General features: G+C 50.1%; 1 protein-coding gene and 17 non-coding genes across 18 annotated transcripts; 17 read left to right on the plus strand and 1 right to left on the minus strand.

Moving 5' to 3' along the window:
• The first annotated feature begins 1030 nt into the window (after positions 1–1030).
• On the plus strand, positions 1031–1103 carry trnam-cau (transfer RNA methionine (anticodon CAU)). Its single transcript has one exon. It is a non-coding gene; the product is annotated as a tRNA-Met (tRNA).
• A 435-nt stretch (positions 1104–1538) lies between these two features.
• trnam-cau (transfer RNA methionine (anticodon CAU)) lies at positions 1539–1611 on the plus strand. The gene has a single exon. It is a non-coding gene; the product is annotated as a tRNA-Met (tRNA).
• A 450-nt stretch (positions 1612–2061) lies between these two features.
• Positions 2062–2134, plus strand: trnam-cau (transfer RNA methionine (anticodon CAU)). Its single transcript has one exon. It is a non-coding gene; the product is annotated as a tRNA-Met (tRNA).
• A 450-nt stretch (positions 2135–2584) lies between these two features.
• On the plus strand, positions 2585–2657 carry trnam-cau (transfer RNA methionine (anticodon CAU)). The gene has a single exon. It is a non-coding gene; the product is annotated as a tRNA-Met (tRNA).
• A 450-nt stretch (positions 2658–3107) lies between these two features.
• Positions 3108–3180, plus strand: trnam-cau (transfer RNA methionine (anticodon CAU)). The gene has a single exon. It is a non-coding gene; the product is annotated as a tRNA-Met (tRNA).
• Positions 3181–3630: 450 nt separating this feature from the next.
• trnam-cau (transfer RNA methionine (anticodon CAU)) lies at positions 3631–3703 on the plus strand. Its single transcript has one exon. It is a non-coding gene; the product is annotated as a tRNA-Met (tRNA).
• A 450-nt stretch (positions 3704–4153) lies between these two features.
• trnam-cau (transfer RNA methionine (anticodon CAU)) lies at positions 4154–4226 on the plus strand. The gene has a single exon. It is a non-coding gene; the product is annotated as a tRNA-Met (tRNA).
• Positions 4227–4676: 450 nt separating this feature from the next.
• On the plus strand, positions 4677–4749 carry trnam-cau (transfer RNA methionine (anticodon CAU)). The gene has a single exon. It is a non-coding gene; the product is annotated as a tRNA-Met (tRNA).
• A 450-nt stretch (positions 4750–5199) lies between these two features.
• On the plus strand, positions 5200–5272 carry trnam-cau (transfer RNA methionine (anticodon CAU)). The gene has a single exon. It is a non-coding gene; the product is annotated as a tRNA-Met (tRNA).
• Positions 5273–5722: 450 nt separating this feature from the next.
• trnam-cau (transfer RNA methionine (anticodon CAU)) lies at positions 5723–5795 on the plus strand. The gene has a single exon. It is a non-coding gene; the product is annotated as a tRNA-Met (tRNA).
• A 450-nt stretch (positions 5796–6245) lies between these two features.
• Positions 6246–6318, plus strand: trnam-cau (transfer RNA methionine (anticodon CAU)). Its single transcript has one exon. It is a non-coding gene; the product is annotated as a tRNA-Met (tRNA).
• Positions 6319–6768: 450 nt separating this feature from the next.
• On the plus strand, positions 6769–6841 carry trnam-cau (transfer RNA methionine (anticodon CAU)). Its single transcript has one exon. It is a non-coding gene; the product is annotated as a tRNA-Met (tRNA).
• Positions 6842–7239: 398 nt separating this feature from the next.
• trnam-cau (transfer RNA methionine (anticodon CAU)) lies at positions 7240–7312 on the plus strand. Its single transcript has one exon. It is a non-coding gene; the product is annotated as a tRNA-Met (tRNA).
• Positions 7313–7762: 450 nt separating this feature from the next.
• Positions 7763–7835, plus strand: trnam-cau (transfer RNA methionine (anticodon CAU)). The gene has a single exon. It is a non-coding gene; the product is annotated as a tRNA-Met (tRNA).
• Positions 7836–8266: 431 nt separating this feature from the next.
• On the plus strand, positions 8267–8339 carry trnam-cau (transfer RNA methionine (anticodon CAU)). Its single transcript has one exon. It is a non-coding gene; the product is annotated as a tRNA-Met (tRNA).
• Positions 8340–8789: 450 nt separating this feature from the next.
• On the plus strand, positions 8790–8862 carry trnam-cau (transfer RNA methionine (anticodon CAU)). The gene has a single exon. It is a non-coding gene; the product is annotated as a tRNA-Met (tRNA).
• Positions 8863–9293: 431 nt separating this feature from the next.
• On the plus strand, positions 9294–9366 carry trnam-cau (transfer RNA methionine (anticodon CAU)). Its single transcript has one exon. It is a non-coding gene; the product is annotated as a tRNA-Met (tRNA).
• A 5564-nt stretch (positions 9367–14930) lies between these two features.
• Positions 14931–23269, minus strand: arsj (arylsulfatase family, member J). Its single transcript, XM_086166519.1, has 2 exons — positions 22476–23269; positions 14931–17591 (listed from the first exon to the last, which is right to left on the minus strand). The coding sequence occupies exons 1-2, from the start codon at positions 22763–22765 to the stop codon at positions 16196–16198; spliced, it is 1686 nt and encodes a 561-aa protein (XP_086022645.1). The 5' UTR covers positions 22766–23269; the 3' UTR covers positions 14931–16195.
• Between the last annotated feature and the right edge of the window lie 1205 nt (positions 23270–24474).

The following is a 24474-nucleotide window of genomic DNA, read 5'->3' on the forward strand; positions in this document are numbered from 1 at the left end:
ACTGAAAGCGTCCAAACTCGGACAACAAAAAACGGGATCTTTCAGTGTTTGATTCAACAGCAGGAGAACATGGAGGAACGTTACCAGAGGGTTCTCATTGGTTTGGGAGGTTTATGAGTCTAGATATTATATTTATGAAGAATAAAGTGGACCCGTGGTGATGTAATTGTATGGACTTTCTGCCAACCTACTTAATACCTGAGTATTTCACCCCCTTGTTGATGTGGAGGTGGCAGGTGACAAATAAGGGAGCGACAGTTCTCTGGAAAACTCTTCAGCATCTGAAGCCCTGAACACCAATCAGACTCCTGATTCAGAACATCTCCACAGTCACTGAAGGAAGATTACTGACCAGACAGCGGCTCTGACCCGTTATCATACCAACCAACTTCTGGTCCTATTTCCCTCCTTACGTCAACCTCCTCTGGTACTCCTCTAGGCTTCCCGCCTGCCTGGCAGCTCCGTTCTCAGCAACCCATCCTTCAAGCCAGATCTTCATCAGGCCCATACTAGGCCTAACCTTTTACTCACACCTACGTATTTTGTCTTGTTGCAGCTATCATGCATGCTCCTGGAAGGGGGTCCCTGTCCCAACTGAAAGAGGTCAAATATCTTGTTCCTGAGTGAGCCTGGGATGGAATGTGGATTGAATGGAAAGGTCTGCATGGTCCCATCACTGATTTGAGCACTGTGTCATTCTGCTGTGGCAAAGAAGAAGACCTCATTCTACCATCCATCCATGTCCCCATTCTCACCGGCAGTCACTAACTTTGGGTCACATCACTGAAGAAACCAGACCTTGGTTGCATAGTTGCAACTTATAAGTAGCCTAACCACCAGGAGGAGTTTGGAGTAGAGACTGGAAAGTAAATGTGGCAGTGGAGTTTGTTCAGACACCTAATGGGGAACTTCCTGACGTCAGGCAGGTGTTTTGAACTCCCAGCTTTGCGTTCCCAGCTTGTTGTTTCAGTTGACAACGCCTGACTGTTTGGTCTGACCCCATAGCGACCGGCAAGAGGACCTCGGCCAAGCCTCGTTGGCGCAGCAGGCAGAGCGTCAGTCTCATAATCTGAAGGTTGTGAGTTCGATCCTCACACGGGGCAGGTGTTTTAAACCTGAGCATCAAGACAGAACAATGATGAAATGAGTGACACCTGTTGCAGAGCGTCTCCTGGGACTCCGCAGTCTCCATCCAAGGTCATCTGCTGTATGGTGCGCTTACCTACTTACTACTTACTGACCGTGGAACAAAGATCTTCTTCCTTTCTTTGGGCAGCTCCCTTAAGTTGCATAGTTGCAACTTGTAAGTAGCCTAAACACCAGGAGGAGTTTGGAGTAGAGACTGGAAAGTAAATGTGGCAGTGGAGTTTGTTCAGACACCTAATGGGGAACTTCCTGAGCACCTCCTGCTGGAGATGCTATGACGCCAGGCAGGGGTTTTGAACTCCCAGCTTTGCGTTCCCAGCTTGTTGTTTCAGTTGACAACGCCTGACTGTTTGGTCTGACCCCATAGCGACCGGCAAGAGGACCTTGGCCAAGCCTCGTTGGCGCAGCAGGCAGCGCGTCAGTCTCATAATCTGAAGGTCGTGAGTTCGATCCTCACACGGGGCAGGTGTTTTAAACCTGAGCATCAAGACAGAACAATGATGAAATGAGTGACACCTGTTGCAGAGCGTCTCCTGGGACTCCGCAGTCTCCATCCAAGGTCATCTGCTGTATGGTGCGCTTACGTACTTACCGACTACCGTGGAACAAAGATCTTCTTCCTTTCTTTGGGCAGCTCCCTTAAGTTGCATAGTTGCAACTTGTAAGTAGCCTAACCACCAGGAGGAGTCTGCATAGTTGCAACTTGTAAGTAGCCTAACCACCAGGAGGAGTTTGGAGTAGAGACTGGAAAGTAAATGTGGCAGTGGAGTTTGTTCAGACACCTAATGGGGAACTTCCTGACGTCAGGCAGGTGTTTTGAACTCCCAGCTTTGCGTTCCCAGCTTGTTGTTTCAGTTGACAACGCCTGACTGTTTGGTCTGACGCGATAGGGACCAGCAAGAGGACCTTGACCAAGCCTCGTTGGCGCAGCAGGCAGCGCGTCAGTCTCATAATCTGAAGGTCGTGAGTTCGATCCTCACACGGGGCAGGTGTTTTAAACCTGAGCATCAAGACAGAACAATGATGAAATGAGTGACACCTGTTGCAGAGCGTCTCCTGGGACTCCGCAGTCTCCATCCAAGGTCATCTGCTGTATGGTGCGCTTACACACTTACTGACTACCGTGGAACAAAGATCTTCTTCCTTTCTTTGGGCAGCTCCCTTAAGTTGCATAGTTGCAACTTGTAAGTAGCCTAACCACCAGGAGGAGTCTGCATAGTTGCAACTTGTAAGTAGCCTAACCACCAGGAGGAGTTTGGAGTAGAGACTGGAAAGTAAATGTGGCAGTGGAGTTTGTTCAGACACCTAATGGGGAACTTCCTGACGTCAGGCAGATGTTTTGAACTCCCAGCTTTGCGTTCCCAGCTTGTTGTTTCAGTTGACAATGCCTGACTGTTTAGTCTGACGCGATAGGGACCAGCAAGAGGACCTTGACCAAGCCTCGTTGGCGCAGCAGGCAGCGCGTCAGTCTCATAATCTGAAGGTCGTGAGTTCGATCCTCACACGGGGCAGGTGTTTTAAACCTGAGCATCAAGACAGAACAATGATGAAATGAGTGACACCTGTTGCAGAGCGTCTCCTGGGACTCCGCAGTCTCCATCCAAGGTCATCTGCTGTATGGTGCGCTTACGTACTTACCGACTACCGTGGAACAAAGATCTTCTTCCTTTCTTTGGGCAGCTCCCTTAAGTTGCATAGTTGCAACTTGTAAGTAGCCTAACCACCAGGAGGAGTCTGCATAGTTGCAACTTGTAAGTAGCCTAACCACCAGGAGGAGTTTGGAGTAGAGACTGGAAAGTAAATGTGGCAGTGGAGTTTGTTCAGACACCTAATGGGGAACTTCCTGACGTCAGGCAGATGTTTTGAACTCCCAGCTTTGCGTTCCCAGCTTGTTGTTTCAGTTGACAACGCCTGACTGTTTGGTCTGACGCGATAGGGACCAGCAAGAGGACCTTGACCAAGCCTCGTTGGCGCAGCAGGCAGCGCGTCAGTCTCATAATCTGAAGGTCGTGAGTTCGATCCTCACACGGGGCAGGTGTTTTAAACCTGAGCATCAAGACAGAACAATGATGAAATGAGTGACACCTGTTGCAGAGCGTCTCCTGGGACTCCGCAGTCTCCATCCAAGGTCATCTGCTGTATGGTGCGCTTACGTACTTACCGACTACCGTGGAACAAAGATCTTCTTCCTTTCTTTGGGCAGCTCCCTTAAGTTGCATAGTTGCAACTTGTAAGTAGCCTAACCACCAGGAGGAGTCTGCATAGTTGCAACTTGTAAGTAGCCTAACCACCAGGAGGAGTTTGGAGTAGAGACTGGAAAGTAAATGTGGCAGTGGAGTTTGTTCAGACACCTAATGGGGAACTTCCTGACGTCAGGCAGATGTTTTGAACTCCCAGCTTTGCGTTCCCAGCTTGTTGTTTCAGTTGACAACGCCTGACTGTTTGGTCTGACGCGATAGGGACCAGCAAGAGGACCTTGACCAAGCCTCGTTGGCGCAGCAGGCAGCGCGTCAGTCTCATAATCTGAAGGTCGTGAGTTCGATCCTCACACGGGGCAGGTGTTTTAAACCTGAGCATCAAGACAGAACAATGATGAAATGAGTGACACCTGTTGCAGAGCGTCTCCTGGGACTCCGCAGTCTCCATCCAAGGTCATCTGCTGTATGGTGCGCTTACACACTTACTGACTACCGTGGAACAAAGATCTTCTTCCTTTCTTTGGGCAGCTCCCTTAAGTTGCATAGTTGCAACTTGTAAGTAGCCTAACCACCAGGAGGAGTCTGCATAGTTGCAACTTGTAAGTAGCCTAACCACCAGGAGGAGTTTGGAGTAGAGACTGGAAAGTAAATGTGGCAGTGGAGTTTGTTCAGACACCTAATGGGGAACTTCCTGACGTCAGGCAGATGTTTTGAACTCCCAGCTTTGCGTTCCCAGCTTGTTGTTTCAGTTGACAACGCCTGACTGTTTAGTCTGACGCGATAGGGACCAGCAAGAGGACCTTGACCAAGCCTCGTTGGCGCAGCAGGCAGCGCGTCAGTCTCATAATCTGAAGGTCGTGAGTTCGATCCTCACACGGGGCAGGTGTTTTAAACCTGAGCATCAAGACAGAACAATGATGAAATGAGTGACACCTGTTGCAGAGCGTCTCCTGGGACTCCGCAGTCTCCATCCAAGGTCATCTGCTGTATGGTGCGCTTACGTACTTACCGACTACCGTGGAACAAAGATCTTCTTCCTTTCTTTGGGCAGCTCCCTTAAGTTGCATAGTTGCAACTTGTAAGTAGCCTAACCACCAGGAGGAGTCTGCATAGTTGCAACTTGTAAGTAGCCTAACCACCAGGAGGAGTTTGGAGTAGAGACTGGAAAGTAAATGTGGCAGTGGAGTTTGTTCAGACACCTAATGGGGAACTTCCTGACGTCAGGCAGATGTTTTGAACTCCCAGCTTTGCGTTCCCAGCTTGTTGTTTCAGTTGACAACGCCTGACTGTTTAGTCTGACGCGATAGGGACCAGCAAGAGGACCTTGACCAAGCCTCGTTGGCGCAGCAGGCAGCGCGTCAGTCTCATAATCTGAAGGTCGTGAGTTCGATCCTCACACGGGGCAGGTGTTTTAAACCTGAGCATCAAGACAGAACAATGATGAAATGAGTGACACCTGTCGCAGAGCGTCTCCTGGGACTCCGCAGTCTCCATCCAAGGTCATCTGCTGTATGGTGCGCTTACGTACTTACCGACTACCGTGGAACAAAGATCTTCTTCCTTTCTTTGGGCAGCTCCCTTAAGTTGCATAGTTGCAACTTGTAAGTAGCCTAACCACCAGGAGGAGTCTGCATAGTTGCAACTTGTAAGTAGCCTAACCACCAGGAGGAGTTTGGAGTAGAGACTGGAAAGTAAATGTGGCAGTGGAGTTTGTTCAGACACCTAATGGGGAACTTCCTGACGTCAGGCAGATGTTTTGAACTCCCAGCTTTGCGTTCCCAGCTTGTTGTTTCAGTTGACAACGCCTGACTGTTTGGTCTGACGCGATAGGGACCAGCAAGAGGACCTTGACCAAGCCTCGTTGGCGCAGCAGGCAGCGCGTCAGTCTCATAATCTGAAGGTCGTGAGTTCGATCCTCACACGGGGCAGGTGTTTTAAACCTGAGCATCAAGACAGAACAATGATGAAATGAGTGACACCTGTTGCAGAGCGTCTCCTGGGACTCCGCAGTCTCCATCCAAGGTCATCTGCTGTATGGTGCGCTTACACACTTACTGACTACCGTGGAACAAAGATCTTCTTCCTTTCTTTGGGCAGCTCCCTTAAGTTGCATAGTTGCAACTTGTAAGTAGCCTAACCACCAGGAGGAGTCTGCATAGTTGCAACTTGTAAGTAGCCTAACCACCAGGAGGAGTTTGGAGTAGAGACTGGAAAGTAAATGTGGCAGTGGAGTTTGTTCAGACACCTAATGGGGAACTTCCTGACGTCAGGCAGATGTTTTGAACTCCCAGCTTTGCGTTCCCAGCTTGTTGTTTCAGTTGACAACGCCTGACTGTTTAGTCTGACGCGATAGGGACCAGCAAGAGGACCTTGACCAAGCCTCGTTGGCGCAGCAGGCAGCGCGTCAGTCTCATAATCTGAAGGTCGTGAGTTCGATCCTCACACGGGGCAGGTGTTTTAAACCTGAGCATCAAGACAGAACAATGATGAAATGAGTGACACCTGTTGCAGAGCGTCTCCTGGGACTCCGCAGTCTCCATCCAAGGTCATCTGCTGTATGGTGCGCTTACACACTTACCGACTACCGTGGAACAAAGATCTTCTTCCTTTCTTTGGGCAGCTCCCTTAAGTTGCATAGTTGCAACTTGTAAGTAGCCTAACCACCAGGAGGAGTCTGCATAGTTGCAACTTGTAAGTAGCCTAACCACCAGGAGGAGTTTGGAGTAGAGACTGGAAAGTAAATGTGGCAGTGGAGTTTGTTCAGACACCTAATGGGGAACTTCCTGACGTCAGGCAGATGTTTTGATCTCCCAGCTTTGCGTTCCCAGCTTGTTGTTTCAGTTGACAACGCCTGACTGTTTGGTCTGACGCGATAGGGACCAGCAAGAGGACCTTGACCAAGCCTCGTTGGCGCAGCAGGCAGCGCGTCAGTCTCATAATCTGAAGGTCGTGAGTTCGATCCTCACACGGGGCAGGTGTTTTAAACCTGAGCATCAAGACAGAACAATGATGAAATGAGTGACACCTGTTGCAGAGCGTCTCCTGGGACTCCGCAGTCTCCATCCAAGGTCATCTGCTGTATGGTGCGCTTACGTACTTACCGACTACCGTGGAACAAAGATCTTCTTCCTTTCTTTGGGCAGCTCCCTTAAGTTGCATAGTTGCAACTTGTAAGTAGCCTAACCACCAGGAGGAGTCTGCATAGTTGCAACTTGTAAGTAGCCTAACCACCAGGAGGAGTTTGGAGTAGAGACTGGAAAGTAAATGTGGCAGTGGAGTTTGTTCAGACACCTAATGGGGAACTTCCTGACGTCAGGCAGATGTTTTGAACTCCCAGCTTTGCGTTCCCAGCTTGTTGTTTCAGTTGACAACGCCTGACTGTTTGGTCTGACGCGATAGGGACCAGCAAGAGGACCTTGACCAAGCCTCGTTGGCGCAGCAGGCAGCGCGTCAGTCTCATAATCTGAAGGTCGTGAGTTCGATCCTCACACGGGGCAGGTGTTTTAAACCTGAGCATCAAGACAGAACAATGATGAAATGAGTGACACCTGTTGCAGAGCGTCTCCTGGGACTCCGCAGTCTCCATCCAAGGTCATCTGCTGTATGGTACACTTACTGACTACCGTGGAACAAAGATCTTCTTCCTTTCTTTGGGCAGCTCCCTTAAGTTGGATAGTTGCAACTTGTAAGTAGCCTAACCACCAGGAGGAGTTTGGAGTAGAGACTGGAAAGTAAATGTGGCAGTGGAGTTTGTTCAGACACCTAATGGGGAACTTCCTGACGTCAGGCAGGTGTTTTGAACTCCCAGCTTTGCGTTCCCAGCTTGTTGTTTCAGTTGACAACGCCTGACTGTTTGGTCTGACGCGATAGGGACCAGCAAGAGGACCTTGACCAAGCCTCGTTGGCGCAGCAGGCAGCGCGTCAGTCTCATAATCTGAAGGTCGTGAGTTCGATCCTCACACGGGGCAGGTGTTTTAAACCTGAGCATCAAGACAGAACAATGATGAAATGAGTGACACCTGTTGCAGAGCGTCTCCTGGGACTCCGCAGTCTCCATCCAAGGTCATCTGCTGTATGGTGCGCTTACACACTTACTGACTACCGTGGAACAAAGATCTTCTTCCTTTCTTTGGGCAGCTCCCTTAAGTTGCATAGTTGCAACTTGTAAGTAGCCTAACCACCAGGAGGAGTCTGCATAGTTGCAACTTGTAAGTAGCCTAACCACCAGGAGGAGTTTGGAGTAGAGACTGGAAAGTAAATGTGGCAGTGGAGTTTGTTCAGACACCTAATGGGGAACTTCTTGACGTCAGGCAGATGTTTTGAACTCCCAGCTTTGCGTTCCCAGCTTGTTGTTTCAGTTGACAACGCCTGACTGTTTGGTCTGACCCGATAGGGACCAGCAAGAGGACCTTGACCAAGCCTCGTTGGCGCAGCAGGCAGCGCGTCAGTCTCATAATCTGAAGGTCGTGAGTTCGATCCTCACACGGGGCAGGTGTTTTAAACCTGAGCATCAAGACAGAACAATGATGAAATGAGTGACACCTGTTGCAGAGCGTCTCCTGGGACTCCGCAGTCTCCATCCAAGGTCATCTGCTGTATGGTGCGCTTACCTACTTACTGACTACCGTGGAACAAAGATCTTCTTCCTTTCTTTGGGCAGCTCCCTTAAGTTGCATAGTTGCAACTTGTAAGTAGCCTAAACACCAGGAGGAGTTTGGAGTAGAGACTGGAAAGTAAATGTGGCAGTGGAGTTTGTTCAGACACCTAATGGGGAACTTCCTGAGCACCTCCTGCTGGAGATGCTATGACGCCAGGCAGGGGTTTTGAACTCCCAGCTTTGCGTTCCCAGCTTGTTTTTTCAGTTGACAACGCCTGACTGTTTGGTCTGACGCGATAGGGACCGGCAAGAGGACCTTGGCCAAGCCTCGTTGGCGCAGCAGGCAGCGCGTCAGTCTCATAATCTGAAGGTCGTGAGTTCGATCCTCACACGGGGCAGGTGTTTTAAACCTGAGCATCAAGACAGAACAATGATGAAATGAGTGACACCTGTTGCAGAGCGTCTCCTGGGACTCCGCAGTCTCCATCCAAGGTCATCTGCTGTATGGTGCGCTTACACACTTACTGACTACCGTGGAACAAAGATCTTCTTCCTTTCTTTGGGCAGCTCCCTTAAGTTGCATAGTTGCAACTTGTAAGTAGCCTAACCACCAGGAGGAGTCTGCATAGTTGCAACTTGTAAGTAGCCTAACCACCAGGAGGAGTTTGGAGTAGAGACTGGAAAGTAAATGTGGCAGTGGAGTTTGTTCAGACACCTAATGGGGAACTTCCTGACGTCAGGCAGATGTTTTGAACTCCCAGCTTTGCGTTCCCAGCTTGTTGTTTCAGTTGACAACGCCTGACTGTTTGGTCTGACGCGATAGGGACCAGCAAGAGGACCTTGACCAAGCCTCGTTGGCGCAGCAGGCAGCGCGTCAGTCTCATAACCTGAAGGTCGTGAGTTCGATCCTCACACGGGGCAGGTGTTTTAAACCTGAGCATCAAGACAGAACAATGATGAAATGAGTGACACCTGTTGCAGAGCGTCTCCTGGGACTCCGCAGTCTCCATCCAAGGTCATCTGCTGTATGGTGCGCTTACGTACTTACTGACTACCGTGGAACAAAGATCTTCTTCCTTTCTTTGGGCTGCTCCCTTAAGTTGCATAGTTGCAACTTGTAAGTAGCCTAAACACCAGGAGGAGTTTGGAGTAGAGACTGGAAAGTAAATGTGGCAGTGGAGTTTGTTCAGACACCTAATGGGGAACTTCCTGAGCACCTCCTGCTGGAGATGCTATGATGCCAGGCAGGGGTTTTGAACTCCCAGCTTTGCGTTCCCAGCTTGTTTTTTCAGTTGACAACGCCTGACTGTTTGGTCTGACGCGATAGGGACCGGCAAGAGGACCTTGGCCAAGCCTCGTTGGCGCAGCAGGCAGCGCGTCAGTCTCATAATCTGAAGGTCGTGAGTTCGATCCTCACACGGGGCAGGTGTTTTAAACCTGAGCATCAAGACAGAACAATGATGAAATGAGTGACACCTGTTGCAGAGCGTCTCCTGGGACTCCGCAGTCTCCATCCAAGGTCATCTGCTGTATGGTGCGCTTACCTACTTACTACTTACTGACCGTGGAACAAAGATCTTCTTCCTTGCTTTGGGCAGCAAGCCCCTGAGGGCGCACCACAGCTTATCACCTGCCTCCATCCAAACCTTTCCTCTCACACCAACCAACTTCAGGTCCTCTTACATCTCCTGGGACTCCTTGTGTGTGGTGTGCTGTAGATTTGACAGAGGAGTCATAGGTGAGACTTTATCAGTTCCCCCTCATTTTTGGGGCTTGAGATGGACACGGACTGAGGACGGGTGATGAAGATCTTGGTAGAAGGTTGCAGCAGGTTCATGTGATTAAGGATAGAGAGGAAATGTATCCGATTGCCAGACAACTGATGGGAAGATTGAAAGAGTACCTTGAAGTCCCGATGAATGAGGAGCATGGTGAATATAGTGAACCACAAAGTAGCAGAGATGAATAAAGGTGAAGTGAGGGGGGCATTGAACGAGGCCTCTCCATCGTCACCATCAGCTGCATCCCAGTAAAGAACTTCTTGTGAACTTCATCCATGTTGTCTCAAGACTCAACAGACTCTGTACGACCGCTTTCACTTATGTCAAGGTTCCGCTGTCAACAAAAAACAAGGAGACATTAAAGGTGTAGACATTGAATAAATTAATGAATTTTAGATTTGGAGAGCGCCTGCCTTCTTGAACCTTACAGGTAGAAGGTGCTGTTGCACCAGATGTGAGCTCTGCCTCGTTCTGGTGATGCAGAAGAAATGAGGAAGTGAGAGAAAAAGAGAAAGAATAGTGGGGAAGTGCAATAACAGCATTCAGCCTTTCATTGCTAACTGCTCGCTATATATTACACAGTTATTGAAGTTTTCAGTTGTTCCACGGCAAGAAGGACCACCTGGTTTATTGAGATACAAATAGAATGTAGCGTTTCCTGTGAGGTTCTGACCCAAGCTTTCCATCTGGAGGTGGGTGGATCCTGGAAGGGAGGTCAAGGAGATGACCCATGTGGTAGCAGGAGGGAGGCGGAGCTTTCCATCACCGTGGAAACGCTTCCCACCTACATGCACGGGGGTTGAAGCCCGAGTCAGTGCACGAACTGTTCTTGCAGTACTTGAGATATTGTCTGGATCACTGTCATCTAGAAGTTGAAAGGGGACAGAAGAACAGCCAGTCCCCCAACCATGACCTACTGACTGCTGGGTGCTAACAGCTAGCGCTCTACCTGCTGTGGAGAGCACATCTTCTGAGGAGTCCGATCAAAGGTCAATAAGGTGGCTCCCTGCTTAGACCTCGGTTCTTCTGTCTTCTCTCTAATTTATAGCGCTGATATTTGGAGCTCCCAGTAGAAGAACTACTAAGAGTTTCGGTTCCTGCTTGGTACCTCCTTGATGGCAGTGGCCATTACAGCCAATGTTGCAAATGGAAGGTCAGATGCTGGAAACCTCAGCTGGAGACACAGTTCTTCTTAGCTAGTGCCTCGTGAGTACTACGTATCACTGTAACTTTGAACAACCAATTAATTACCAAGGGATTTGTGAAGTACAATAAAGAAGATAATGTTGCAGTGGTTCTACACTGTGCCCTCAGGAGGACGGCTCCAGGTCTGTGACTAGGGCTCCCCTTATGTGATCTCTCCATGTTCTCCTGCTTGGGTTTTCTCCCGGACGTTCGTCTTCCTCTCACAGTCCAAAATCATCAGTAGGTCGTCGCCCCCTACCCTGGAGGAGAAGTTTTTTGTTATCATCTTAATGTCAGCTACTTGGATGGGCGTGAACATCCTTGTCAATGATTGACAAGAATGTTCTCATCTTTAACTTTGGTGAAAAACAGGAAACACATCTGACTGTTCTCCAAGTAGAAGGGAGTTTCATGATCTGGTCCGACACAGCATAAAGGTGAACAGGTTTTGTTCCTTCCTGAAGGAGTCAGTTCCTCTGACTACCACTAGGAGTTGCTAGAAGATCTGTATATAGGATTGAAGCGCTGTGTACTCAGGTGAGGACTCGTAGTAATAGTACGTGGACACTGGAGCTCTTATTATTCCATATGAACCCCCACCTATCTGGCAACGCTCACAGGGATATTCAGGTTACCTGATCCAGACTCCCCTGCTGCAGAGCTGAAGGACGGGTTCACGGATGGGAGGGCTCGCAGGGCTTCTTCATGTGGGCAGCAGGGATGGCTTTGGCTTCCAGAAGTGGATTTAGACACAGTGCTAAGAACTTGTGATGCTAACGGTTGGAGGAGCCAACGGCTGATGCGAACGTCTGACAGCGCTCACGGCCGAGGTAGCCAGAGATGCTGACGGCTAGTGGTGGTAAGAGCCAACAGCGCTAACAGCTGGATTTGCTGACATCTGGCGCTGCTAGTTGAGCCTTGTTAGGTGGTTTTAGAGGCAGTGTCTTCCGGTGAACCGCATCCCATGAATCTCGAGAACATAAAAGATATGAGAACCTGATTTCAATCAGCACAGCTTTGAAAACTCTACACCTGGAAGTTCTGGCAGGTGTCCAAGCGTCACCAGACATCGGGGCTTGTTTTGGCACAACGTCTGCTTCCCAGGCAATTTAACCCCAGTACAGGGAAGACGGGGAATATGGGAGATACAGAGGTGGAGTCCATGGCAGGATGACAAGAAGCATGGGCTGGAGCAGGGGGTGCAGGAGGTGCAAGGGGGGCGGACAGCTTATAGAATTCAAGACACAGCTGCTGCTCGAAGGGCGCAGGTCTGGACTTGAGCAAAACCTTCTGCGGCGAAAAGCGTGTGAAAGGGCACGCTGGGAGGAAGAGGAGGAGCAGGAGGCGCTGCGATGCAGAGGGAGCGGCTCAGTGGTCGGGTAGATTATGTCACAAATCAGACGGGGAGGGAGCGCCAGAGCTCAAAGTCCAGGAGAAGTTCCAGTCATGCATGGCTGAAATTGCTCATCGCAGGAAATCCCCATGTTTGGCGCAAGAATCGGTCGAGCTCATCCTCGATCTGCATCCTAAACCACAGAACCGCACAACCGTGCACATTCTCCCGCAAGACCGCTTACATACGAACCAAAGAATTTCCACCGACCCCAAGATTCGTCTTCGCTGCGTTTTCACGTCGTCACTGTCATGCATGACCACAGCTGTTTCCCGGCTGGCGTGACCTCGCGTCACAGGAATGTGGCGAGCAGCTGGGCCGCCGCCGCCGCCGCCGCCACCGGCAGGGATGGCGAGCCTTCAGTGCGTTTTAAGCCGCAGACAGAGTCGATGCGTTTCACGCGTTCCTTCTGAGCTGGCAGCTGCCAGGTGAGGGGGAGATACCTCGAATATCAACTTGTTTGCTGAAAGAAGTAACAGCCCTCTTGGATCACTTCTATATGCATCCTCTTCTTCTTTGGGCCGTCGTGATGAAGAGGCTGGTTACGCCGCCTCAGTTACCGCAAGAAAAAGAAGAAGAGAGAAAAAAGACCCCCCTTTTTTTCCCCCAGAAGATGGATGCTAATGCCCTTAACTGAAAGCAAATGTGGCTCAGAGTCCCGGGTTTAACTGTTCCTGCGCGAGAGGCTGTTCAGCACCGCATAACAAAACCAGAATCCGATCTCCTGTCGTTTTTTTCTGCTGTATAACATAATACCCCCCCACAACCACCACCACCCCTCGACCACGTGTTCCGTTTGAGGTAAAAGTGAAATTAGCCAGGTGTAGCCCAGTTCCCACGGGTCCAATCCAGCCTCCTGACATAAATCAAAGCAAAAGGGGGCCGAGGAGGGGCTGGGTCAGAAGCTCGAGCCTGTTAGGAGATCGTGGAGAGCCGTCTCCGTATTTTCAAAGCCTGAGAACATTTGTGTCGCTGCGGGAGTTGCTGCCCTAATGCGATGAGATCATACTCTGGCGTAAGGTTCGGCTCGAGGATGGCGGGATCCAAGTGAGTCTGCATGGAAGGGATGTATGCCTTTCCCCGAAGGAAAGCCCCTGTCTTTTCAAACCCGTGTTCCGCAACACTCTCACAATGTTTCGTAACGTCCGCCGTTCGACTCTGACAGCCGCTGAGCCAGAAAAGTGATTTTTTTTTATCCTGCAAATCATAAAGGTGAGGAGACCCTAAGGAAGTTAGGTCCGGTCTTCTGCCCTGAAGGCCACATGGGGCGACAGGAAGTCATTATTGAGCTGTAACAACATGAACTTGTCATGATTGCAAATGTTCTAATCAAGAAAGAGCAGCTGCTGTCATGATGATTCTGCTTATATCGCTACCACAAAGTTAGCATAGCTGCTATCGTTGGCATGGTTACAACAGGTTTCTAGGTAAGTGCTGTGATTGAAGGTCAGATAGCTCTTCAGATTAAATGGATAGATTACAGGAGCAAAGAGGAGAACCTCGGTGCTCATCTCCATGTCCACTTCATTGAAGACCAGCTCCTTGTTGGTTGACCTTTGACTGTACTGATGATTGTCAGTCAATACTTTAGCAGTGAGATGTTAATAAAACCGTTATTTTTTAAGGAGAACTCACCCATGTGTTGCAATGGCAAACTCGAAAATTCATTGTCGGGAAAACGAACTCTGGTCTCCCTTCTCTTTCCAGGGTGAAGGTCTCATGTTTTGTTGTAGGGGTACAAAAGTACAAGTTATCCTTTAAGTACTGCGTTCTGCTCCGCCCCTTGACCCGTCGTAATATGGTCAGTGAAGCAGCCCATCAGCCTGTTCTGATGAAGCTACTGTTGATTAGTTGTTGTGAGACAGAAAAAGGAAGTGTCTGTAGGTCTGACGTTTGGGTTACCCTGGAGTCGGCGCCGCTTGGTGGTGGTCGGGTTCAGTCTCATGAACGGAAGAATCTCGTCAGGTGGAGGTTCTAGAGTTAAAACCCGGTATGCCGATTTTTTGTCCCCATCATAGGTCTCTTTACTGAGATGCCCCCCAGACAAGGAAATAGTACATCCCAAAAATGAATAATAAAGTCACAGAAATGTCTTCACATCAATCATATCTTCAGAGAAGTAAAGCTAGCTGTGTTTTCTGCAAATTTCTCCACATTTATGGTTGCATCTCATCTCTTAATTGTGTAACAATAGCCTGTTTTGTGCAGTAAGACATCTATTAACACTATAAAGGAACAGCTGAGAGATTTGGTGTTTTGAACTGTCGGCAGAAGAATCGAGTTATATGGAGTTATATGCATCGTGTATTTGCAAGTGTTATTTGCAGTCCCTATGTCCTCTATTGTAAGTCGCTTTGGATAAAAGCGTCTGACAAATGTAATGTAATGTAATGTAATATGGGTTTCAGCTTCTGCGACTCACAGATCCTCCATGACTGATGAGGCCGGCAAGGCAGCAATTAGCTCTTTAACAGCGACCTGAGGTCCGGTTTACCGCCGGTCTCAGCAAGAGGCTCGATGTTCGAGCTCCTGCAGTTCCGATACTGCCAACTGACAGCAGAGCGACGGAGATGTGGTTGTGATGAAACGCAAACCAGATGGAGAAGAAAGGACGTCGGGAGACAAAGGGCTCGTACTCGGGGGCTTTTATTTTGACATTCTTACATTCAAGTTGGCAACAGACCAGACTGGATCTGGAGGAGATTGCGGGCTCAGGCTGTGTTTGGAGAACCAGATAGATTTGTGTCGATGCGAAGCCTGCGTCTTCTTCCGGCCATTCTCAACAACGGCGATGTCCGGCTCAGTTTCCGTTGCCGTAAACCGTGGCGACCATCGATAAGATCTGCTGTGAAACCCAGCAGTCGGTTCCAGCGTGGATCTAGAAAAATAGACATTCTCGAAGTGCCCTTTGCATCAAGGGGAGGTCAACGTTGTGTTCGGGTCCTTCTTCTACATGGGCCGGCGTGACAGCGCCTTGATTTTTGGTACGTTGCTTATGGTGCGGGAGGTTCCCCGGGTGCAGGAGAGCAACGACAGCAGGAACGTTGAAGGAACCGCGTGGAGAGCAAGCAGGAACAGGTCCGATGGAGCGTCGAAAGAAGGAGCAAATTAAAAAACACCGGGATCAAGGGGGCGGCGTGGATTCTTCCGGCGCCCTCACAAGTGTTGAGGGAAAGAGAGCATCTGCTACCTCCCCCCTACCTAACCCAGCCCCCCGAGAACCCTAAAAGGACTGATTAAGTTGTGCTTCCCACCTGTTTTAAATTAGAGGGTTTGCCCCTGAAGCTAGCTTCAACTTGAAGTGGACAAGCTTTTTAAAACAATAGCGGGTGGGGGCAGATTGGATGCGGGGGTGCTCGGTGACTCTGGAAAACTGTTTGTTTTTAGTTGAGCCAAACAAGAACAAAAATGGGGGAAAACCCGAGAAGCGCCCCATGAAGTGTTTTCGTCATCGGCTGCTCTAAAGCAGGGGGCTCTGCGATGGAGGAACCACGTCAGCCATGGTAACCTGCCTTTCACAACGGTGTTGCAAACAACTGCTACGTCAGCGTTCCTGTTCTGAGGTTGAAATGTTTCTGCTCGTCTCAATGGGGGTCTAAAACACCCTCAGACTCCCCTTTGTGCTTCGTCCAGGGGTACCACGCTATCAGCAGCCCGTGACAAATCTTCCTCACTTCCCAAAATCTTGAATAAATTCTGAAGTTAGCCAGGCTACTATGCGACCTGGAAACTTGGGAGCGTCTCTTCAAACCCAGGTCTTTATTTTGAAATGCATTTCAAGTGATCTGTTTTCATGACTTCCAGCCATTCGGGCTTTGAAGGAGTAAAATCCTGAAACAGGAAGCGTCAAGTCCCTGAGAGATACAATGTTGTCAGTCTTTCACAAAGGGGGTTGCTACTCCTCCACCTTCCTTTTCTGTTTTTTGGTCTTTGTCTTCTTCTTCCACATCCTGTGACCAAGATGGTCAGAGAGGAGGTTGTTGAATGCTTCCTCCTCCTCCTGCTCCTCCCGTGCGTCCTTGTACCAGGGTCCCCAAACACCGCCGTTATACTGAGGGTTGGAACGCAAGTCTTTAGGGGGGTAGCGCACCGGAACGGCAGTCTTGTTGTACTGCACGAGCCTCATTAGCATCTTCTTCACGATGTGTGGGTAACGCTGGGACAGGTCCACGCGTTCGTAGGGGTCGGCAGTTATGTTGAAGAGCCAGAGGGACTTCCCCCGGTCCCAGCGCACACGCTCGTTGTGCCAGCGATTGGTGAGCCGCTGGCTGGAGAACGTCTGTGGGGGAACCCAGTCACTGTAGCCTGGCACGCCGGTCAGGAGCTTCCAGTGCCCGACGCGGAGCGCCGCCTGGATTGCCGTGTTCCACAAACCGTAGCCTGCCTTCCACGAGCCATTCTTGGCCTTGATGTAGATGGGGTCAATGTTGTGGAGGATGTCCTGGCGGGGGGAAGGCCGGCCTTCGCTGATGGCCTCCCAGACGTCATACCCATCCAGGTTCAAATCCTCATCCAGGGTCCCTTCGCCGAGGGTCACTAGCGTGGGGAACCAGTCTGTGATATGGACCAGAGATCGACACTTCGTCCCCTTGTTGACCAAGAGGGGACTGTGGACGAAGCCCACCGCCCTGATGCCCCCCTCCCAATATGTGGCCTTACTTCCCCTCAGAGGCCAGTTGCTGCCACCCACCAATGGCTGGCCCCCGTTGTCCGACGAGTACACAAGAACCGTATTGTCATAGTAACCGTACCGCTTGAGGGCAAACGTGAGGTTACGGATGGCCTCGTCCAGGCAGGACACCATTGCGGCGTACTTCCGCCGGTGGAGGTTGGGAATCCCCTTGTAGCGTTCCAGGTAGCGGGTCGGCACCTGAAGCGGCGAATGGACGGCCTGATAGGCCAAATATAGAAAGAGGGGCCTGTTGGGGTCATGATTGGCGAGGATACCGATGGCCTTGCGGGTGAACATCACCGTGGAGTACAGGCCGCGGTCCTGCTCCCAGGCTGCCTCTTCCCCTTCGTACAGGTCGTAGCCACACATGCCGGGACCCTCGCACTTGTAGTGGCTATAATAGTCCCCACTCCCTAGCAGGGAGCCGAAGAAGGTGTCGAAGCCCCGCTGGGTGGGCATGCAGCCCCGCTTGTAAAAGCCCAGGTGCCACTTGCCCACCATGTGTGTGGAGTACCCCGCCTGCTTGAGCTTCTGGGGCAGTGTAACATTCTCCAGGGGCAGGCAGTTGGGCTGTGTGGCCCGGATGATGGAGTGCTGCAGGCCAGTGTGGATCTGGTACCTGTGGAGAGAAATCAGACCGGCACTCATCAGGGTCCGTTTGAAAGAAAACCCAAAATCTGAAACCCTAACAAGGGTTCCGTATCCATCGCAATAAATCCGTGAGTGTTTGAGAGAGAATAGCTGAGCCGGGACGTTCCACCCCACAGCTTTCAGCACCGAATCTGACTCCTAAAGGAGGGAAAGTACGAGCTGGCTGTGTTTCTGGAAACGCTGAAAGACACTTTTTCTTTTCTGGACTCAAACTGCTCGAACATTATGAAGCTAATATTCACATGCTTACCACGGGGCTGTGCTCTATTACTGTATGACCTCCAAGACTGAAAGTCCAAGAAAGTCCAAGACTGGATCCATGTCCAGAGCTGCTCGTAGCTCTGCCCCTGATGGACACGACAAGAAACAACAACACCATGGACGACATCCAAGGGAAACACCCGAGCTCAGCGAGGAGTTTCAACGATTTATGGCGACCAGCTGATACGTTACAGAGCAGAAGGGGAGGGGGGGGGGCAGATTTTTTTTTGGGGGGGGGGTTAAGGCAATAAAGGGAGAGCTGTCAATCAAGAGAGAAGAGCTGTGAGCTCATGCTGCATTGAGTCCAAAACCAAAGACGGAGCCAGTTTTTGCTGTGGTTGCTTCCGTCAGCGGGTCATCGAGGGGGGCGGAGCCTCATCCCCAGAACCAGTAGAAAGCAGTTTCAGGCCGCTGGCTGCATCTATTTTATTTAATTTTTGATGCAGTACTTGGGTGGAGCAGAGTTTTCCAGACCCCAGAGGATTTACTGGCAAAGTACCACGTTATCAACAGGCAGTATTATTGAATTCTATCTTCCATGACCTGCGGTCTGCTCCCCCTCTGCTGACTTTCAGCGGCGCAGCTTCTTTACCCTGATAATGAAGTTTTTAAAGGATGTCACTTCATAGTACTGCAAATATTTACTCCCAAGTTGAAGTACGAGCTGGTTTACGAGTACTGCTCGGCAAGGTTTACATTTACAGGAACTGTAAGTGGGTGGTGTTTCCTCGGGTTGTAAACCAGAAAGTACCCACGTCCCCCATCCCCTTCTGGCTCTTCTTCAAGAGGATCCTGAAGGTTTTGCCAAGAGGAGGAGAATAATAAGGATTTGGGGAGGGGTTGCAGGGGTTCTTACAGAGCGGTGTGATGGGGGGAACATTTAATGGAGAACAGGGCATGTTAGCATGACGTGGCTAATTCGACGTTTCCACGCGGTTGTGTCTGGTGCCTGTAAATCTCTGTTCGCTAACACTTAGCTTCACAGATGATTTGAGGCAGTTTTCCAATATACTGAAAAAGACCTGAGGACACTGTACCTAGCATGATGGAGCAGGCTGGCTAAAGAACGTTCCGATCTGATGTACTTCACAAGGGCTCATGATGTGCAGAAACAACGACCAAAAAACTCTAGCAGGATCTCGAACTCCAACTGTTTCGGTGTCAACACTCAAATTGAACAACTCTACGTTGTTCACGCCGGGTAGCGAGTGGAATGTGGAGGCAGAATGGAGCACTGGCTTCAGGGGGGAAAACATAAGAACATTTCAAAGCAAAGGGAAACAAAGACCGGAGATCGGGGAGTCTATAACTTTCCAGAGGGTGTAGATGTTGGTTTCACACACACACACACACACTAACCACCGTGTGGGTTGGGATGGCGGCCAGCGCAGAGGACTGATGCCTAGAACCGGCGGCCCCGTGAGAACCCGGGGACTGTCAGGGCTTCAGATGTTCTGGGTTCCTGCTTCAGCCCAAAAAAACAGAACCAGATGGAACCATCTGATCCAAGAAGTGGGCACGAGGCGAGGTCTTTCCTGGAGGAGACCCCGACCTCAGATGCACTTCATCACTGCTTACTGACAATGCCGAATGATGCCAGTTCCAATGCCGTGCTGCTAACGGGTGGTGCTAATGGGCAGACCCATCGAGCTTTGAAGCCTCCAACTCAGATGAAGGAATGAGAGCTTTGGGGAGGAGCCATCTGGAACACGAGGCTGTGGAGGAGAACATGTCTCTGAGGGGGAACGAGAGAAGAGGATTAGACCCAAACCGCCTGGAGAACACGGCTCCATCTGTCATCTCTACAGGGTTCCACACGAGGTTCAGAGCCAGAGGGCAAGAACAACGTTTAACAAAGTTCTTTCTGTTCTTGATCCGCAGGAGAACCAGGAGCAGGAGGAGGGTTCATATAATGGAGGAAGGACTGTGTGTCTCCATTAGGGATTATGACCCCCTGACCCCTCCAGGCAACTCCTGCAGGTACGGCATTGTTGGCATACCGAAAGGCTGCAACCATGAGATGAAGAAACCACCCCCCACTCCTAGGACAGAGACCAGGACAAGGACAAGAGAAAGATACTGACCCACTTCCTGTTTGGGAAGGGTCAGATCAGCCGCATCCTGGTAACCCTGCTCCTTCATGACCTTGTTGTGGACCACCCAGTCAATCAGTGTGTCACTGATTTCAAATGAGGGAAAGCTCAAAGAAGGTGAAGGTTCTACTGAGGAACATTCCTCATCACACCCCCCACCCCCTCCCCCAGGGGAGGAAAGTGCTCTAGTGGCGCCACCCTGCTGGCAGGCAGTGGACCTCCCTTTGTAGCAGGGAAACATCAGGCGCTGGCTATTAGAACATCCGTGCCGCCGTGGTACCGCAGCAGCCTGGCGGCGGCCCAGGGTTCTTCAGAAGCCAACTCCTACATCCCTGACGTCGGAGGGTTGGAAGTGGAGCAGATGCATGATTGTGGGACTCAAGGCTCCAGCCACCCTGCCCCAGACCCTCCTCGCCCCCCCTTCCTCTGGGATCCTGGTCCCTGGGGCCTCCTGGAGCTGGTCTAAGGAGCCGGGGTGCAGCAGAGCCTGATGTTCATACCTCATTGTATTACACTGTTTATCTTTGAGTCGCTTTTTTCAGTATCTTCTAGCACCTAGAAGCAATGCTAGCACTTTTAGCATTTTCAAACATGTTGGCGCAATGTTAGCATCTTTGGCCCCTTTGAGCAATGTTAGCATCTTTTAGCATTTTCTATCCTATTGTAGCAATATTAGCATGTTTGCCTTTTTTAGCAATGTTAGCATCTTTTAACATTTTCTAACACATTGTAGTAGTTTTGGCGCCTTTGGCTTATTTTAGCGAGTTCTCTATGGTTGTCCCGAACAACTGTGTGGATTCAGATACAGATATGATGGGACGATATGAGGTTGCCGTGGTAACAGCCAGTGAAGCGGAATGGTGAGGCGCTCTTGTTTTGGATTCATGGTTTATCTGCCCGGACTCGCCCGTGCCGGCGCACCGCCGCCAAACGGCCACATGCCCTCGAGGCAGCCAGCAGCGCAGAATTCATTTGTTCCACCATTTCCACGGCGATGCTTTGCCTCCTCTGATTGTAGGTGAGGACCACGGAGACCCAGCTGCAGGCTATTATGTCATCACAGGACTGGGCGCGCACACACACACACACACACACACACACACATCACATACATACACACATGCCATGTCAATGTTGATGTGTTTCTTTTTTTGAGCGTTTCTTATCAAAATCAGGAAAAGCCCCCCCATGATGATGATGATGATAGCAACAACAACAACATCAACAACAACAACAACAATAATCATAATGATAATAAATGGGATGTCTGGAAACAACTGAAGATGAGTTAATAAATCATTAAAAAATTAAAAATAAATGAATGGGCTTTTACTCTGAAGGGCTGAGGAAGTTGGGGGGGGGGTTCTCTCCCTGGTGGTCAGGTTAGGAGATGCAGTTTAATCTGGGATTAGATTAGCCAGGTAACAACTCAGTACCCCTCTGAATACCAATTTAAGTAAGTAGTAGTAGTAGTCGTAGTAATGTTAATGAATACATAATCTGGATGGGATTAAAGTACTTTGTATCTGCAAAAAGAGCAAACCTAGAGAGAGAACATCTGAACAACTATGTAGTATTTGTGAGAAATACTCCATCACAAAAGTAGAAGTACTTGGAATGCCAGCAGATTGTGGCTGGAAAACTGAAATACTTTAACTTACTACATTGTAATAAGCATCATAATTACAGAGTAATAAACCTGGCAGTGGTACACCAGTGAAATGGAGTTTTGTAACAGGACAGAAAGTACTATCTGGGTCTCTGCCCCACCCCGAGAGTAAGTATATGTGCACAGGCCAGAAAAGGTGTAGACTTTTGGTATATGTACAATTTGGGAAGAGAAAAGCGCTTGGGTAAGAATTTATCAATAGTATTGGGCGGGAGTTACCTTTGAAAAAGCGAATACTTGGGAAGTGTCTCTGTACATTTTCGAAGTTACAAAGAGAGTAATACTCTGGTTGAAGTACTTGCACGGAAGGTAGTATTTGAGTTTGATCAACCCTTAAAACTGCATTTCACACTGTCAGATGAAAACTTTCCAAATAATAGCTTTTTGCACGGGAAGTAGGATTAGAGCAGATCTGGCTTTTCAAAATAATTTTTTGAATTTGAAATTTCAAAACTCTGCTGTTTGACAGCAATACTTTCAGAATAAGAGTTGCAAAAATATATATTTAAGTAGAGTATATTGTAAACAGTCCAGGCATGGCTAGAAGGTAGTCATACTTCAACACGGCTATTGCAATGACAACAACGTTTAATTATCTTAAAAGTTTGCAGACAGAAAGTAATATTTGAGATGACATTGAGCTTTTAAGATACTCAGAGAGTTCGAGCAGCACTGCCTCCGGGTGAACGGCGACAGGAAGTCGTTTTCGCACCGTTATTACACCGTAATTACTATGACGGTGGCGACGGAGTGGATTTTCAAAGTAAGAGCCCGCTGACAGGTGCAGCCCCGGTGTCCGGTGCACGGTGCCCGGTGCACGGTATCCTACCTGCCGGTCATCAGCTGGCTCCGGGAGGGGCTGCAGAGCGGCTGCACGTAGTAGTTCTCTAGCTTGACGCCTTGCGCCGCCAGCCGGTCCAACGTGGGCGTCTTGATCTCGGAGCCGTGGTAGCCCACGTCACGGAAGCCCTGGTCGTCCACGAGCACGAACACGATGTGCGGTTGCGCGCCGGTCGGACGCCGCCGCAGCCGCAGCCCGTTCCCGCGCCAGACGCCCCGCGGCTGCGCGCTGGCGGCGGTGATGACGAGGAGGAGGAGACCGAGGAAGAGGCTCAGCATGGCGAACCGGGTTCCGACCTGCGTGGGCTAGTGGGGCAACTCGGCGTCCACGGAACGCATCCCCCGGTGCCCGTGCGGGGACACGCACCTGGCACGTCGGAGAGTGCGCGTGTGCGCGCGCCCCGGGGAAGCGCACGGCGCCCGGTCGCTCCGCGGTTCACCATCCGCGCGTCACCGGAACCATCCCACGGCCGACCGTTAGGAAGAGGAAGGGGGAGGGAGGGAGGGGGGCGGCTCCGGTACCGACCGCTGCACCACCGTGGTGCGTTCATGGTCGGCTCGTAAACTTCGCTTTCTCTCCCCTCTCTCTCTCTCTCTCTCTCTCTCTCTCTCTCTCTCTCGCTCTCTCTCTGCGCAGGCGCATCAAAACCCGACTTATTGGCCAGCCCTCCTCCATGACGTCACCGGACCGGGAGCTGCGCTTCTTCTCCGTTTCGTTATGGGCAGATGGTGCGGTAGCATCTACAGATGCAAGTGTAGAAGTAGACGAGTACTTTGAAACACACGAACGTACGAATTCATATCTCTGAAAACGTTATTTACAACAAAGCTAGCATATATGACTAGCAATTTGGGTGTCCAATTACTAATGAGGAGCAGGGCTGCGTATCTGTTGTCAGGAAAACATGACGACGTCGCCATGTAAACCTGCGCCTCTATTGTCTCAACGCTACAAGCTAACCTGAACTAGCTAACTAAGAGGAGCTACAACGAGATTTGAAGAAAATAATGGCAGACTATAACAACGCCATGACCCACTCCGGTCTACGTCCTGGAGTCCTAGACCACCTGGACAACCTGGACCACCAAGAACTTTGTCGGACCCTCAGCAGAAAGCAAGTGGTCACACGATTAGGCATCCACAAAGAATCAGCAAATCAACCAAAAGCTAATGAGTGTCACTAAGACAGTGGTGCTAACCGAGCTTCTGGAGCAGGGGGCTAAGTGCTCATTTCAGTTAGCTGTATGTGATGCTACTGCTGATTTAGCAGAGTGGCGCCACTGTGCTACAGAAAACAGAAACCGCCACCAGACTTTGGAAATACTGAGGTTTCTGGTCACTCTACTCCAGTTAGCTTCTAGTTACGCTGACATAGCTAACCTGGCAGATGGGTAGCTAACCAGCGATAGGAGACGACAACAGTACAAACAGAGAAGTCTTTACAGATTAGAACCCAGACTAGCTAATCCTGCAGTCATCTGAACAGCCGACTGGGCAGGAGGTGGTTTTTGGATCCACCTGGTCCAGAAGGGGTTCCTCCTGATCCTTATCCGGTGTTGTGTTTTCTTTATTTTTTCCAGAAACAAGCTGGAGGCATCCAAGAGGAATTAACCCCGAATTAGCGTGGGGCTAAGCGTTTACGTCACGCCGCTGTTCTGTTCTCCAGCGATTCCAGATGCTTCCAGCTGCTGACAGAGGTGTACATGAGAAGTGGAAATGAATGCTAATGTTAACAAGCTAACCTTGTTTGTCCTGTTCTCATATTTATTACCCACAGCCCTGGAGAGCGAGCCACATTTCCACTCCACAAACAAGCTTCCTGCCAGCTTTAAAAAAGAGAACCTGGAATCCTCCGGCTGCACGAACCTTGGCAACATCATCATTTCCATAGCAACCCGGCAGCACAGAGATTACAGGCCACTAGCATGACGGCTACCCTTACCGAGGCGCTGCTATGGTATCAGACATTCCACAGGGGTAGATTATC

Source organism: Fistularia commersonii, chromosome 19 (genome assembly GCF_037954325.1).
Source record: "Fistularia commersonii isolate RoL2024-O1a breed Wild chromosome 19, RoL_Fcom_v1.0, whole genome shotgun sequence".
NCBI classification, from domain to species: domain Eukaryota; kingdom Metazoa; phylum Chordata; class Actinopteri; order Syngnathiformes; family Fistulariidae; genus Fistularia; species Fistularia commersonii.

Excerpts from the sequence above, each read along its gene's own strand:
- arsj (XM_086166519.1), bottom strand. The coding sequence starts at position 22,765 with ATGCTGAGCCTCTTCCTCGGTCTCCTCCTCCTCGTCATCACCGCCGCC. Across the intron at positions 17,592-22,475 it reads AGCCAGCTGATGACCGGCAG|GTACCAGATCCACACTGGCC; the intron begins GTAGGATACCGT and ends TTCTCTCCACAG.